The sequence below is a fragment of the Grus americana genome, chromosome 8, assembly GCF_028858705.1.
Source record: "Grus americana isolate bGruAme1 chromosome 8, bGruAme1.mat, whole genome shotgun sequence".
NCBI classification, from domain to species: domain Eukaryota; kingdom Metazoa; phylum Chordata; class Aves; order Gruiformes; family Gruidae; genus Grus; species Grus americana.
Window position 1 is genome coordinate 25616428 of NC_072859.1, and position 15407 is coordinate 25631834.

At 35.4% G+C, this 15407-nt stretch overlaps 1 protein-coding gene across 5 annotated transcripts in view; it reads left to right on the forward strand.

Moving 5' to 3' along the window:
- The window catches only part of MAST2 (microtubule associated serine/threonine kinase 2), a 197758-nt gene that overhangs the window by 50206 nt on the left and 132145 nt on the right, over positions 1-15407 (forward strand). The window contains exon 2 of one of the 5 annotated variants that reach the window (XM_054834053.1): positions 15203-15361. The exons of the other annotated variants lie outside the window; for them this stretch is intronic. Coding sequence (XP_054690028.1) covers positions 15314-15361 — 48 coding nt within the window. The 5' untranslated portion in view covers positions 15203-15313. The remainder of the gene's footprint in view (positions 1-15202; positions 15362-15407) is intronic. 5 annotated transcript variants of the gene reach the window in all.

Sequence of the window (15407 nt, forward strand, 5' to 3'; positions counted from 1 at the left end):
CACTTTTACAGATATTTACAAAAATCTGTTAAGTGACTTTTCAGACTTGCCTTAGAGTAGCCATTTTAGTTGAGCATTATTTAGAAATGAAATGTCAAAGCAGAGTGAATAGTTTCATTTATTTTAGAGCTATGCGTCTTTATTACTTTAAATGCACAGTAATCCAAAACCAGAATGCAATTCTACAATGCAAATAATATTTATATTTTATTTTCAACAACTATCATTAAGTTGAAATAAATACTCCTGCAATTTGTTTGGAGCTTTAACATACTAGTGAAGTTTTATTTTGTGGGTGTTTCTGTCAATTGCAGTAGTATGATAAATATGTTAATCTGTTAGTGTCAATGGTGTATGATGACTGAACTGATTCTTATGGAGTAAAACAGCTGGAAGTGAGTGAGCTCCAAAATCTTACATGAACTGAGCATGGAATAGATTTTTGGTTGAAAGCATCATTTTTTTCTTTTTTTCTTTCATTGCAATATGATACAGCTTATTACATACTTGCTAGCATAAATAATTGTTTATAGACCATGAACCTTGCCTATTAAACAATAGGACAGGCATAGCTAATTTAACTTCCTTTGAGGAAAATAAATTTTTTTAATGTACTACCATTCATATCTTACTGACGCTTTAAGGCAATTACAGAATTGTTGTTGCATTATCTGAATATGTTCTATGTCTCACCTTTTTACATTTTGTGTATATTTAGATTTTTCTTTGTGCCGGCTTATTAATATTACTGAAATAGTTTGACACAGTATGCTGCATATAACATGGTGACAGTGTGTTATGGTAGTGCATTTGCTTATCATAAAATTAGCTGTATTTAATTTTTGTATAACTGAATATATAGGAATAAGTAAGATTGGTTTTGGATAAACTGGTATTTATTTTCAATATATTTCAGTAGTTGGTACTTCATAACCAAGAAAATTGTTTCTGACCACAGATAATAAAAATTTTTCAAGCCCTATATGCTGATTATTTAGAGCTTTCCTGAGCCTAGAATTTCTCTGAGACGTTGTATCTGTTTAACATGTAGGGGAGTGGCTTTCATGATGATGCTTCAGGGGAGTACTGGAAAAGGGAGGTTGGAGGAGCCCAAATGCCTACCAGTGGCAGCAGAAGACATGCTGGGAATGAAAATGCATTTCCCTGGTTTAGCTGTGTAGTATGGTGGAATTTGATAGTTTTAGTAGTCTTGAGTATTTACTGTCTATATGTGGTGTTGGGTCTGAATGCACTTGGGTAGGTATGTGTAAATATATGTGCATATATACAGGTATAATTAATATCTACATCAAAAAATGCTTCAGGAGCTAAGAATATGCTAAAAGGAGATCAGGAAGTAAGGCAGATGTGTAAGTCCAAAAGGAAGTTAACATTGGATTTTTTTCTTCTGCATCTTGGAGTAGACTTTTTAGAAGAAATTGTGGCTCAGAAAAGTGACCATTTTATAGATAACTTCAAGTTTAACAATCAGGAAAAAATAAAAAGCTCTTGGTTCATGTTGGCACTGCCAAGGCAATATGTTTTAATTACATTTTTGGGGAGCTGGGTGATAATAGTTTGGAAAGCCACTGATGGAAAAAAAAAAACCACTTTCCTAGTTCAAACTAGATGTTGATGGCTTTTAAAATGAACATCACAGCCTAAATTAGGTCCTCTAATCCAACCTCTGTGCTTAAAGCAGCATAATTCCAAAGTTAGATCAGGTTACTGAAGGTCTTGTCCAGGCTGGTTTTGAGTATTTCTAGGGATGGAGATTTTGCAGCCTTTCTTGGCACCTGTTCTGGTACTTAATCACTTGCACTGTGAAAATATTGTTTCCTTTATATTTTGGTATAGAAGAGCACTTTCCACCACCTATTAGTACTATTTCATGTAATATTTACAAATTGACTGCTGAAGATTGATTGACATGAACAAACTGATTATCTTAGGGTTGGGTTTTTTTTCACGACCAGTGTTCCTGTTTTATATTGATAACCTCTGATTTTTTTTTTTTTTTGTCAATTGGCTGTTTTTAACACAGTTGATTTAGACTTGTACTGATGTGACGTTGCTGAGATTGCCATGTTTTAGGGGTTTTGTCCTTTTTTGATTTTATACCTTCCTGCTCATTTGGCATTTTATATGGTGGAATCCTTTTTATTTTGTGGCGATGTTTCAGTCTTCCTTCTCTTCTGTCTTCCACGTATTGCTTTTTGTAACTGAGTTCTCAGCAGAAAAACAATGAACCTCTTTCCTTTTGTGTGTTGTTCCTGCTGACTAACAAAAGCAAACTGATTTTTTTGTTTGTTTTCCTTTTTTCTGTCCCTATGGAAAGCACTTAATCTGGATTTCCAGGTGCTTTTCCAGTCTCCACACTCTTTGTTCATATCCACGGAATTTTTGATTCAGTTACAGTTAGATTAAAACTCTTTTTTCTCTAACCTTTCTGAATTGTCTTTCACTGTGCTTTCCCTGACTATTTTGAAAGTACTGTTGGTCTATTTCTTTTCTTATTTTCAGTGTTCACCTGTTCAAGAACCTGGGTTGCATGACTTTCAGGTTTCCTTGTGCTCATCTCTCACAGGTAGCTTACTCTTCTCAAAGACTATTCTCTTTTTCCCTGTTAAATAAACCGTTCTCCATCACCAGCTCTTCTGTTCTCTAACAAATGCATGCGTATATTTTCCTTTTGCTTCTTACCACCCCCGTTACCTGAAGTATACTGGCTATCGCTACTGTCATACGTTCTATCTTCTCTGGGAACTCTCTTCTACTGTGATCCCTGCAGTAAATAGCCATGTCATAGTGTAAGCTGGTAACCTAAAGGAACAGGAATTGTTCCTACAGGCAAAGTTGATATATTGGTGTGTGACCGGTCTGTATCACCTTTCTTGTGTGTTCAGTCTGGTTTTGTTTCATCCTGTTTGGTGTCACAAATTTGTAATAGTGAAATATGTGGAAATTGAAGATCCAGGAGGGGTCAAATCAGATTTTCTGTGTCTGTATAAATATATACACACATGCACACACAATAGCATGCTCACAGTCTGATGTGGCTGTGCAATAGTATTGACAGAAGGCTGAGAAAGTGCTCCTAATAAGGCAATATTCTTTTAATTTCTAGGCTTTCATTGTAGCTAATGAACTGGCACTATTGACATAAGTTACTGCCTAGGGACAAGTGCTAATGCAGGTGGTGGAGCCGCTTCTGCTGCATTGGGCAGAGATCTGTGGGTTTTACATTATTTGTCATCATGTAAAATACATGGTGATGTTGATGTTAGGCACAAATGTTATGAGGCTACCTAGGTTTGTTATTGTTCCCTGTACATGTGTATCATTTGTTGTTTCTGGTGTTTTTGTACAGATGAAAATCAGTAGTACCCAGAAGGTGAGCTTGTATTATGGACATCATCTTGTACTAGAAATTTGTGATTTTTTTTTTTGCACTGCAGTAGCTGCTGCATTGTATGCTTTTACTCTTCTTGCACATGCAAGAAATTAGACTTTCTATCCCCAAACCCCTTACAAGTAAGTGAAAGTAAGAAAAGTAATGGGGAGTGTGTTGTTCGGAATTTCAGATACTTCTCATGGAGCTTATATTCTGCATATGTGGTACTTGAGCAGTATTCAGATGTGATTGAACATTACCAGAGTTCTCTGCATCCACATCTTCCTACAGAGTGTTAGCCCCCTTTAATTTTCTGCTGCAATTCGGGCTAAGTTCAACTAGTTAATTTATTTTGGACCCTTTTTGTGCTGGTTTCAGTGCAGATGTGAAACACAAACTGCATCACAGTACTTCAGTGTGTTTATCTTGGCTAGTGTTTTCTACTACACAGCATGTTTGGCTAATATGTATATACTATATATATATGTATATATATATATAAAACAAAACCCACAGTAGAATAATTTCTTCATTCTAAAGATAAATCTTATATTTTCCTCCTGGGAGGGGTGGGGAAATAGGGCATGGAGAATATAATCTCAGAATATTTGGTGGACTTGTTTTCGAGCTTATTTATTTTACCCAAAGGACTGAGCACTTTTTTTGTTTTATGGGGAAAGGGAATCAGGGAATCAGTGGCTACAGAAACCCTAAGCTTCAATATATTTAACAAGAGAAAGCTTACTGTACTGTTCAGTTTTCCGTACCATTTAAACCTTCTCTGGGATGTCTTTGGACATAATTTCGAGACCCTGAAAATTGATGTGCTCTTCAATTTTGTTTCCTTAAGAGTGTCTTTCATAATTACTGAAGACATCTTTTGCTGGCTACAGATCTGGTTACAAGATCTAATAAAGCATGCAGTTAGTATGAATGTTGCTTTTTACAGTATTTTTATAAAAAGTTAGAAGTAGAAATTGTGTTCTATAAAGGAAAAGCTGTTTACAGTTAGGGGAGACTGTGAATGGGACTCAAAATTCACTTATTTTGTTCTGCTTTTTTAAAACTTTTGAAATATGTATTAACTGAAAGGTTAATACATAAATTTTAAATTAACTTTAATTTAAAGGTTAACTAACTTTAGCATGAACATGCATGCGTACATGTGAAAATCTTCAGCTATTATGAGTCTGTTGGATTTCAGTTTTTGGAACTGGCTGGTACAAGGTATCCTGCTATGGGAAATATTGGCATTTAACTCCCACGAGAAATGTAGCTTTGCTTTTACAACCTTTCGAAGAAATTCAACTGAGTGGCTTTTTAAAATTGTATAGATTACTCTTATCTTTACACCTTTTGATTCTTGTGGTGCATTTTGCTCCACTTAGATGTTTTCTAGTGCTATGCTGAGCTGTGCAAACCATCCAAGAACTTTCAGTTACTCTGCATCCCCCTTGAAACTCCCTCTGCTCCCCCAGATCCTCACTTCAGTGTTCCACAAACGAAACTTGGTCTGGCCAGGGATGTTGTTTGCCTTGGTTTGGGGTGTGGCCTGGACTATATAATGTTCGTTGTGCTTGGGGCTTGGTGGGAGACAATGGACAGTATGCTGAAATGAAAGACAAGGTTTTGAAGGTTCAGGTTTTGAAGGGGATTGGTTTCTCTCCCATACTAGAGATTTATATCCTTTTGGGATACCTGTGATGTGTTTAAAAGAAACAAAGGGGAAAAAAACCCTCACAAATTGAGATTAAAAGTTTGAGCATCTTTCCTCATAATCTTTGAGGGGATTGTTTTAAATAGCATTCTTCTAAAATCTTTGAATAATAAACAGTATAAATTGGATAATATTTCTCTTAATCAAACTAAACACTGGTGCGTATATTGGCTCCCTGTAATTACCAGTTGTGTTCTCCTGTATACATGGAATAATGACTTTGCTCTGTTCTTAAGACAACAGAAGAATGACAGCGTTATGTTTATATCAAAGCAAAGCTGACAGGTCTGATTTGAAAGCTCAAGCTTAAGTGTTCTTTAGAAAGAAAAAAACATTGAAATTATGTTTAGCAAAAATGTGGTTATTTCTTTGAGTCATGAAAGTTTCCTCTGGACGATAACATTAGAAATTTGGGTGTAAAGTTTCACATTTGAAGTCTGGAATAACTTAGGGTGGTTTTCTATAGTTACTTGAAGAATTCAAAACTCCAAAAGAAAAACCCCCAAATTTCCCATGGAACATAATCACATTTTCTTTCTGATTTAGATTCTTTGCATTCACAAGACTTATTTTATACTGCTTACAAATTTACCAGGAACATAAGTGAATCCACAGATCAGATGTCTGCTTCCAACAGTGATGATGTAGGCAGTTGCTGGTTATATTGACATCTGAAGAAGGGGTGGTAATATGAGAAGATAAATAAAAATTATTTATGCAGATAATGAAATTGTAGACTTATCTTAGGATACAAGAAATTGCATACTGTTTTTCTTTAAAAAAAAAAAAAAGTCATTTTTAGACTAACTTCCAAAAGAAACAAGTTTTTGTGCTCTGGTTTGGTTCCCATGCTCCCAGTCAATTGTCAACACCTGAAATTAATTAAAATTTGGTCTGGAGATGTCCAAAAGATAGTCTAAGTTCTTCAGCTTCTGTGAAAACTAGCAGCTGACAGAAGGAGAGGGATCCACATTAGCATTAGCATGATGGTGAAGGCCAAATGAACTTGCTGTTATACATAGGTTGGCTGGTTTTGCTCAGGTGGAGTGTCTGAAGGGACCTGAGTGAGGAGGAGGATTGGGGAACACTGACTACAGGGTAATGGTTACTAGAATTCATTAACTAGAATAGTCATAAGCAACTTTTTTTTGACTGAACTCAGTCTGTGGAAACAAATTGTGAAGTTTTATTATGCGAGTCTGTGCTTGGATGCCATGTTATAACATAAGAAGATGGATTGTTATGATGTGTATGAGTATCCTACATCCTATCATAGGACTGAGGATTCATGCTTAGAGAGGTATGGAGCATCATTGATTTTTGGTGGATATCTGCCTGGCACATGAGCTTTCACGCTGGTTTGACTTTTCAGGATTGGTGCTTGTGGTCCACTTTGCAATGGAGTAGGAAATGGAACTGAGTTTGGGGAGCATACGCTTCTGGCATGCACTTCGAAGACATTAGAAAATATACCAAGGGAAAAATGTGAAAGCCTGTCAGAATAAAAAGTCCTTAAAATATGGACAAGGATAAAAGGTTAAATGATTTGCTCATGCAGAAAAGATAGTATTTAGCTGCTGTCTTCAGGGTATTGTTAAATTGGTCTGATAATTTGCTATAGTTATGCTTAAATAAGTGCTTTCAGTTTGTAAGGACTGTGTGAATGCTTGTGTAGCTGAACTAAACTTTTTATTTTCAGCCTATGTGAAAAGATAAAAATGCCACTAATTAATTCTGCGAAGAAAGGTTTTGTTAGCAGATGACTGCATGAAAGAATGGTTGCATGTATGTGCGTCTGAGTCTAAGTAGATGTTGGACAAAGGGGTTCTTTCCAAAGATAAACAGTAATATCTTTTTCATACATTTCATTGGCTTGAAAGAATCTGCTTGATAGACTTGCTTGGTGCCAGGAGGGCATGATGAACAGGTTTTGCTGCTGCTGAGTAGTTGCAGGGGTTGCTGTGTAGAGAGTGGCTTTTGTTTCTTTTCCTCACCATTAGCCGCTTGGGGTGCTTCACTTGTGTTCGTATTGCTTCATTTTGTACTTCCTTAATGCTAGAAATCCCAAATCTTAAAAGAAAAGCCAGTTCTCCAACCTAGCAACGTAACATGCTGCTACCATGCTGCAAGACTAGTGTTTAATCTGCTTATCTTTAATAGTCTTCACTGCTTACACAGACCCACTTACCTCTTTAATGAGAAGAAATGTCCTGCAGTGAGGCAGCGTGTATTTTGCTTCTAGGCTTATGTCATCAGCCTAGAAGTTGAAATTGGTTAGAGTACTTTTTTATTTTCCTGTCAGTTCTGCTGATTATGGTTGCCTCTTCAGTTTCTCTGCTATGTGGAGAGAGAGAGTTTTTTTGTAAAAGGAAACCTAATTAAAACATGCCAAGTGAAAATCTAATTTTGAAAAGCTATCAGTATTGATTTGGGGTGGGTAGTCCTCTCATATTTTCAAGGGATAAATATGAAGTATCTTTGCATTCTGAATATTTGTAAATTCTGGCTACTATTCAGATAAATGACAGAAGTATATTATGAGTTGCAGTATTATATTAACACCTAGAAAAGACTCTCTAAAATGTCAAGAGACATTTAAAGTCAGTTGTGAATATGTAGCAGTATTTCCCATATAATTCAGCAGTTGTTCCTCTCTTACTTCGTATTAAATAGCTTTACCCAAGCAATTAGTATTTATGGGACTTCTACAAGGTACGAAATTTTACCATTTCTGGAATCAAGACAGGATAGGCTTTTCAAGGTTGGTTGTTCTTTGATTTCTAGAAGCTATTATTAAAAAATAGGGCGTAATTTGTAGACCCTAAAGCATCTGTGCAAAATGTCAGTGGTGTTTTTGTGTTACTCTCTGAAGTATATGGTATTAAATCTTCAAATGAAGTTTATTTATAAGAGTTGCATACCCTAGACTTTTTTAATACGCATACTCGGCATACCAGTGAGATGCAGGTATCTGGATTATTTATTCAGCAGCTACGTGAGCAGGTGAGTCTTTTTGCCCACCAGAACAGTGTGCAAATGCAACTATTTTTCTCTTAGCATCCAAGACAGTTCAGGTGTTCCCTGTAGGTTGTGTTCAACTGTGTGAATATATTCTGAATTTTCAAATCTGCAAATATACTTTAGCAGCCTTTTTTCTTACAGGAGCAAACTGTTTAAAGTTTACAGACTCTTTCAGGAATTGAAAAAATGGGGTTGGTTTTCATGGATTTACTAAAATTTTGCTATCTGAATGTTCATGTTTCTACTTGTTAAAGGTTTTTCTTAATTATCATACAGGTTAGGTAGTATAACTCCTGTTATGTGTGTGGCACATTTGAAAGAAATTGCTAAACAAAAGCCACCCCAAAATACAGGAAATTCAAGTGGCATAGAAATGATTTATTAGACTAGGTTTAATGTAGCCAGGTATACTTTAGAAACATGCATTTTCACTTTACTCATCTCTGTGAAAACATTGTATTTATGCTGTAAATAATGCAGCGCAGAGTTCCTTAAACTTGGCTAATGAGCTTTGAAATCATTATCTCTATTTGGAAAATTTATTACAAATCACATTTTTAGTTCTGTGATTTGGAGCCAAAAAGACAGACTGGTAGGTTATGAATCTATTGATTCATTTGAATTTGCTAGTCTTATTTATTCCATACTAGAAAATTAATTTCAGTTTGAATTCAATTATTGTATACTATGGCATAAATACATAATACATGACATGTTATATAAATGCTTCTATATGATTAAACTTTGAAGTTTCTCTTTTTGCTTTAAGGATCAAGACTGATATCCAGTAAAAATTAATAAGTTGTTTCAGATTTTGATGGTCCTTCATTCTAACATTCAGCCTCACTGTCCTTAACTATTACTCCACATCAATTTTATTGATATGTCTGAAGGTAATAAGGTCCATTTTTCCACGTGTTCTGACATGTTGTCTGCTGCGGACATATGGGTGAAGTGTTCTACTGCAGGCTTTTCATAATGTAGTGAATAAAGCATTCAATTCTTCTCCTTTGTATGCAGACTATCCTGACATAGTCCTTGCTATCCTTCTAATGAATTTCTTCTTTCATAAATAAACTATTGCATTTATGGTTTTGTATTCTTGCTTCTCTTTGGAGATGAGATGCATATCATTAACATCAGGGCTTTGAAGCTGGCAGCACTTTGTCTATGAATGCAAACAAGGAATTCCCTGGATAGAAAGTAGTTCAACTTCGGTTTTACCTGTCTTTGCTCAAATCTATAAATGACTCATTTTGCTAATGGCAATGCTCCTTTTAAATCATATTGTTTTAGCACATCAGATGCTTTTGTAGCCAAAGGTTTCTCTTTCCAAGATGCTCTTGGATATTAGTGTGATGAAATCATGTTTGGAATGAGGATGAATATAATTATTGGCTATTGTATGGCATAGCTTAAACAACTGTAACCTGATACAATTACTTTTAAATTACTTCCATCAAAATATGAAAATATTAATTGACTTTGACATTTATCACTTGTTTTATATCAGCACAGGCTAATAAATGTCACTTGTATTGGCAGCCAAAAAAATGAAATGAGATGGGATGTCGCTGGGGTAGGTTAGTGTAGTCCATGAAGAAGGTCCTTTCTGCTCCATTTGTTCTGTGAGCTATGGCTTGTACAGGCTGGGAATGACTCCAGGCTACATTGGTTTGAAATCAAACAAACCAAACCCATGGTCATATTTTTCCCAGGAAATATGTGGCCCTCAGACTGTTATAAAGTGTTTCTAATATGCTGCTTTTTGTCTTTAGGTGTATGTAGTCATCTCCTTCTCTGTAACAATAAAAAAGAGTGTAATTTAGCTTTATTTTTCATAATAGTGAACAATTTGGCCAAGGTGGAAGAATGTGTACCCACTAGAAAAGAGATTCCCCTGTGGGGGCTAATTGTTGGGTGCCTGTTGGGAGGGGATTAGGATCTTAAAAGACTTAAACAATGAGGATAAATGTAAAGGCCAGAGGAATGGATTGTGGTGAGGTAAGGGCAAGAAAAAGATTGGAGGTGACTTAAACAAGGACATGAGTGATTTTACATTTCAGGTTGATATGAGGATTACAAAGGCTGTGGGCTGACAACTTTTTCTCTCTAATGGTCTCCAGTCATTTACTATTTGTTTTTCTAGCTTTTATCTTCTCTTTCTTTCTTAAATGTGAATGTCATGTAGCTTCCTGTTCTTAGCTTGTTGACTGTTATGGCAGGCCCTACCTTAAAACTCTGTAGGCCAAATTTAAAGCTGGTAGTTCTGCTGTACTTTGTATCTCAAAACATTTATCAATGAAATAGCACCCAAAACTTGTTGTATTGAAATAGACCAATATTAAAGATTTTTTTAACAACTCTATGATCAGGGACAGTTTTCCTGTGTGCCAGTGACTGCCTGCTTGTAAATCGTGATAGTTTGACAGTGCTGAGCTGATATTTTTCTTCCAAAGTGGCTACCATGAAGAAAGCCCCTCGGGGACATGAGACTACTGTAGACTTTCAGAAAGCAATGTTGTGCTTGATTAAGTTTAGACAGATGATGGAGTGATGTAGTAAAATCATTTTTGTTAAGGCATAATATAACATAGAATGCAATGTAGTACCATTGGGACTGATAAAAATGAAATACTAAAGAAAAACCATGCCCTTACATACAGCTTTCAGCAGCAGACGCAATAGATGTAATTTAGTTGTGTGGTGCTGGAAACATAATATTGATTTACCATGAATCAAGAGAAATAGCTTGTACCTTGCCTGGTTGTATGGATTGCAGCAATCTTGGTGAAACAAGTTACCTAAAAATGGTACTGTAAGAGAATTCCTTCTTTTTGATAGCGATAGGGAGGCAATTGTAGCCAGGTAACAAAATTGAGTTATGTGTCTAAATGGGGAGCTGAGAGGTACTTCATGTGATGTTGGTGGGAACTGACAATTTTCCATTCACTTAACTCACACTTTTTAAAAAGAACAATTTCTTGAAAGCTAGCCCTCACATAACTTGCATAGAACTGAAGGCAGTGGAATGAGAGGGGTTTCGGGTAGACCTTGCCTTGCATCAGTTGCACAAATAACTTCATCTTTTTGTGTATAACTTGTGTACCACAAGATAACATTATTTTTTTTTCTGTTTAAAAAAAAATCAAACAAAATAACATTCAAGGTAAAGTTGCAATGACTTCAGAGAAGGTTAGTCTGGTTGCTGTGTGGCATATAATGTCTTTTTATTTTTCACTTCTTTGTGAGAGGCAGTAGTTCTCTTGGTCTTTGCTAAGTGAATTACTGGATTAAGTGATTTCCATTCCTTCCTTGTGTTTTTGGCAGACAATATTAAGCTAACAAACAGTTTTACGAACTTCACCTTTCAACCAGAAACAACTGTGTTTTCTTATTGTTTAAGAGATTGGTGTATGGCTTTCATTCATTTATTCCTTAATCCTCAGGTGACCTAGTTTCTTCCTGAAGTAAAATGAATTTAAATACCCTTAGTATAGACACTGGTATTTTAAAGAAAGCAGTCTAGTATTGGTGTCTTGGGTTCTTGAAAACTCTGATTTCTTGGGTCTCTCTATGTGCTGCTCACCAGTATCAGATGAATGTGAGTACTTCAAGAAATCACTACTTAATTATTCACAAAATTTCCCCAAATTAAAGCCTTCTCATAAGAGGGCTTTGCCTCCCTTCGTTATTCCTCATTTATCCCTAGCCCCAATGTGCAGATCCTACTTTTTCTGCAAGTGAAGTCAAACAGCATCGCTGAGCATGTTGTATAATGGGACTTGAGGCTTCATACTCAAGTTTCTTTTGTTTTATGAAAACTTTGGAGTTTAACAACAATCATTTCAATATTCTCTACTTTTCTTTCAGGAAGTGAGCTTGATTAGAGGGCAGCTAAATTAATGGCAGCAGGGTGCGTTGTGCAAATGAAACCTGACCACTTGAGAGGAGAAGTGATGTTTTAAATGGAATGGTTGCTTTTTTTTCCCTGCCCCCAGCTAGCCAATACAATTTCTCCCCAAGTATTCTGGGTGAAGAATTAGTGCTTCTAAACTCCTAGGAGGCAGATTTGAGAAAGCATTAAAATAATTCCTTTTGGTATTTCAAGAGCCCCCCTGCTCTCTTGAAGGAAAAAAAAAAAAACCCAACACAGCAAGATATTTAGCTGTAAAAATAAAAATAATCTACCTTTGTACATGGGCTGGGCTTTTGGATCTTTGCTGAGTGTTTTTATGGAATTGGTTGATTTGGCTTTTGGGGTTTTTTTAATATAAAAACGAAGAAATGCACGCTGTTTGTTTTCACGAACCAAAGACTGGCATACATTTACAGTCATCTCGTGTGGAACAAGTTGTTAGTAAGGGGAAGGATAGGTGACCCAAATTATATGTGAAAGCTGCAGGCGCTCAAACAGTTTGAGGTGCCAAGTCAGTTGTAATAGAACTCTCAAAAAAATGAAATTCCTACAGGTTTAGGGACTGTATTATGCTACACAAATACGGAGTGGTGGTGGTGATGGGGAACTTTCTATAACTCTTCAAATGAATGGTAATTCTTTCCTAAATGTCTGTTGTATCCTACATTCTTTGCCACTTTTGGTCTTGGATGTGTATCAATTTTAAAAAAGCAAAAATAGAATAAAATCCTTTTGTTAGTGTAACAGATAGTGATTGATAGTTGGTGTTATGGCTAGAAATTGGTTTTAAGCACAATATTTTGGAACAGCTTGAGCAATACTATAGGCTTTTACTTAACGCGCCTCTCAAAATCTTCTTGTGTCTGTTCTCTCTCACAGTCTTTCAACCATGCAAATGTATTTGGCCAAGATATCTTTTTTGATCTGTTTGAAATAACTTTCACTTCGCTGTTAAATAATTATTCCTCTTTTTTTCCCCTCTGAATCTTCCATTTGGTATTTGTGTTGTTGCTAATTTCCGTAGTCCTAAAATGCTTCATACCAGCCGGAGAACCACATTGAAACAGAAAATGAAAAATCATGCAAAGTGTAAAAATATTTGTAAATATATTTTAAGTTATAGCAAAAGACTGTGCTTAATCCCATGAATGGAGTAAAGATTTTTCCAAACAGAGGGCATCTTAAAGACTTGTACTTGTAAAATGTAGACAAGGGAGTCAAAGTAACTCTAAAGAGCATAAAATTACAGCTGAGAGCGCAATAAGTTAGAGATAAACATTCATACCCTTTGAACATGATATTAGTTTTTAAAGGTTAAAATTTTAAATCGAATTCAGAGGATATGCATTTTCATTAAAACGAGGCAATATGAGAATAATGCATGTTGAAATGTTAAACCAAGGACAAGTAGGAACAAAAAGATGTGTGTTGTCCCCTCCCTGCCAAAAACCATCATTGCCTCACTTTGTGCTGGAAGCTTACAAATTGTTTTCTGGTTTTGCTAGAAGGTAAACCAAACTCAAGCAAAACATCAAGCAAAAGATTTTGACCTAGATTTTGGCACACGTGACTCTAAAATGGAGTAGGGCGAACAAGACTTTGGTCTTCTAATATATGTAGCATTAAAAAATAGATATATGTTTGAACCTACGTTTCAGTACTGGCCAGGTGATGTGAGAGCTCCATTAAGTGACAGAAAATTAAGGAGGCAGAAAGATGAATATTGAAAGCCATAAGGCAGGCTGTAGAAATGGTCAGAACCCAGAAGGACATTGAAGACCAGAGTCTTGCAGTGCCTTCACATCTGAATCCTTACACACAGTGTTAATTCTTGTTACATTGAAATGAGTTCTTGGGTCAATGGTAGGTAAACTGAGCAGTTTGAAATCCCAAATAGAAAAAAGATATCTGTCAGAATCTGCTAAGCAGTGTTTGCCTTTATAAATTGAGCAGAAATCAAAGCCAGTGAAACAAAAATGAAAAACTAGCAAATTTAAAACCAGTTAACTTTAGATTTAACAGTAGTAAGATACTTCGAGGTTATTCACCATTACCACTGGGAAATAAGCTGATAGGTTATTGAATTGTTATGTTTGGAAAAAAATGACTTTAGAAATAATACACTCAACTGTTAAGATCAGGCAGCCCAAAACAAATGTTTACAGAATTGAATTGTCGAGTAGCTGTCAAGTTTTTAGGGAAAAACATAGAATTAAAAAGAACAGAAAAATCATAGATGGAACCAAAGAAAATGCTATGTCCCAATCTTTTTATAAATTTATATGAGAGAAATACTGAAGGGATTGCTTTGGAAATATGTTCCTTGTCTTTTAATTGCCCCGCCAGAGAAGATGATCTACTTAACCATTAAGTTTTGTTTCTCATATTAAAATCCATGTTTAGGTCTTGTAAATGTTTCTATAGACCATATGTTTCTATTATCTTTTATTAAACTTCCGAGATAAATTATAAACTGAAAGAGTTGGTTTCAAATGCATATTATGGACGAAAGGTTGCAGTAAATGTTGAATCTGATGATATGGCTATACTGTCTTTTGAACATTTCTGGAAGCAAATCTTATTTTGCTGCTTTAATATGTTTGAAGTCCAAATTAATCTTACACCTAGATTAGCATTACTGGGATGTGATAATGGATTAAGTACTGATCTTTTTGCCCCCTGTTTCATCAGCTGCTTTTTTCTGCAGGAGTGGTAATTGCTTTGGAATGGAAATCTTCAAATAGTATTTCAGTTGATAAAGATTTGTGCAGTATCCATGCAGATATTCCTTGCATTAAAAAGGATTTTTCTACTATTTATTTTGACATGTTAAACAGTGTAAGAGATATCAGAATGTGAATCATAATTCCTTAAAGAACTCGTGTAATAGCTATGAGTAGTCTGGTGGAAATATAAAATCATAATATGGAGATCAGCTCATGAAAATTTTAAACTAAAAATATGAGTATCAAGTAAGAAATAGAATATTTATCACATAATACACCTAATGCCACAGGATTGCCTATATACAAAGTAGATCTATCATTTGTACAGTATTAGCTTAACAAGAAAAATACAAACGTTAGTACTAATATTAGAAGAAAAGTGCTAACATTACTAATGTGAATAAGGTCTCCTATTTTTGATCCAGGTAGAAATTCATCTATACTATTTTGGTCTGGACGATTAAAGACATAGCTGCAAATTTGATGGAATTCCAACCTCAGAACAAATAGAAACAGAAGTCAGCTTTCAACATCAGATGAATTCACCAGAGCAGGCGAGTGTTAAGAAAGTTAATGAAGATAATGTAAGTAAGGCTTGTAATGGACTTCTAGCTGTGCATGTGGCTAGCT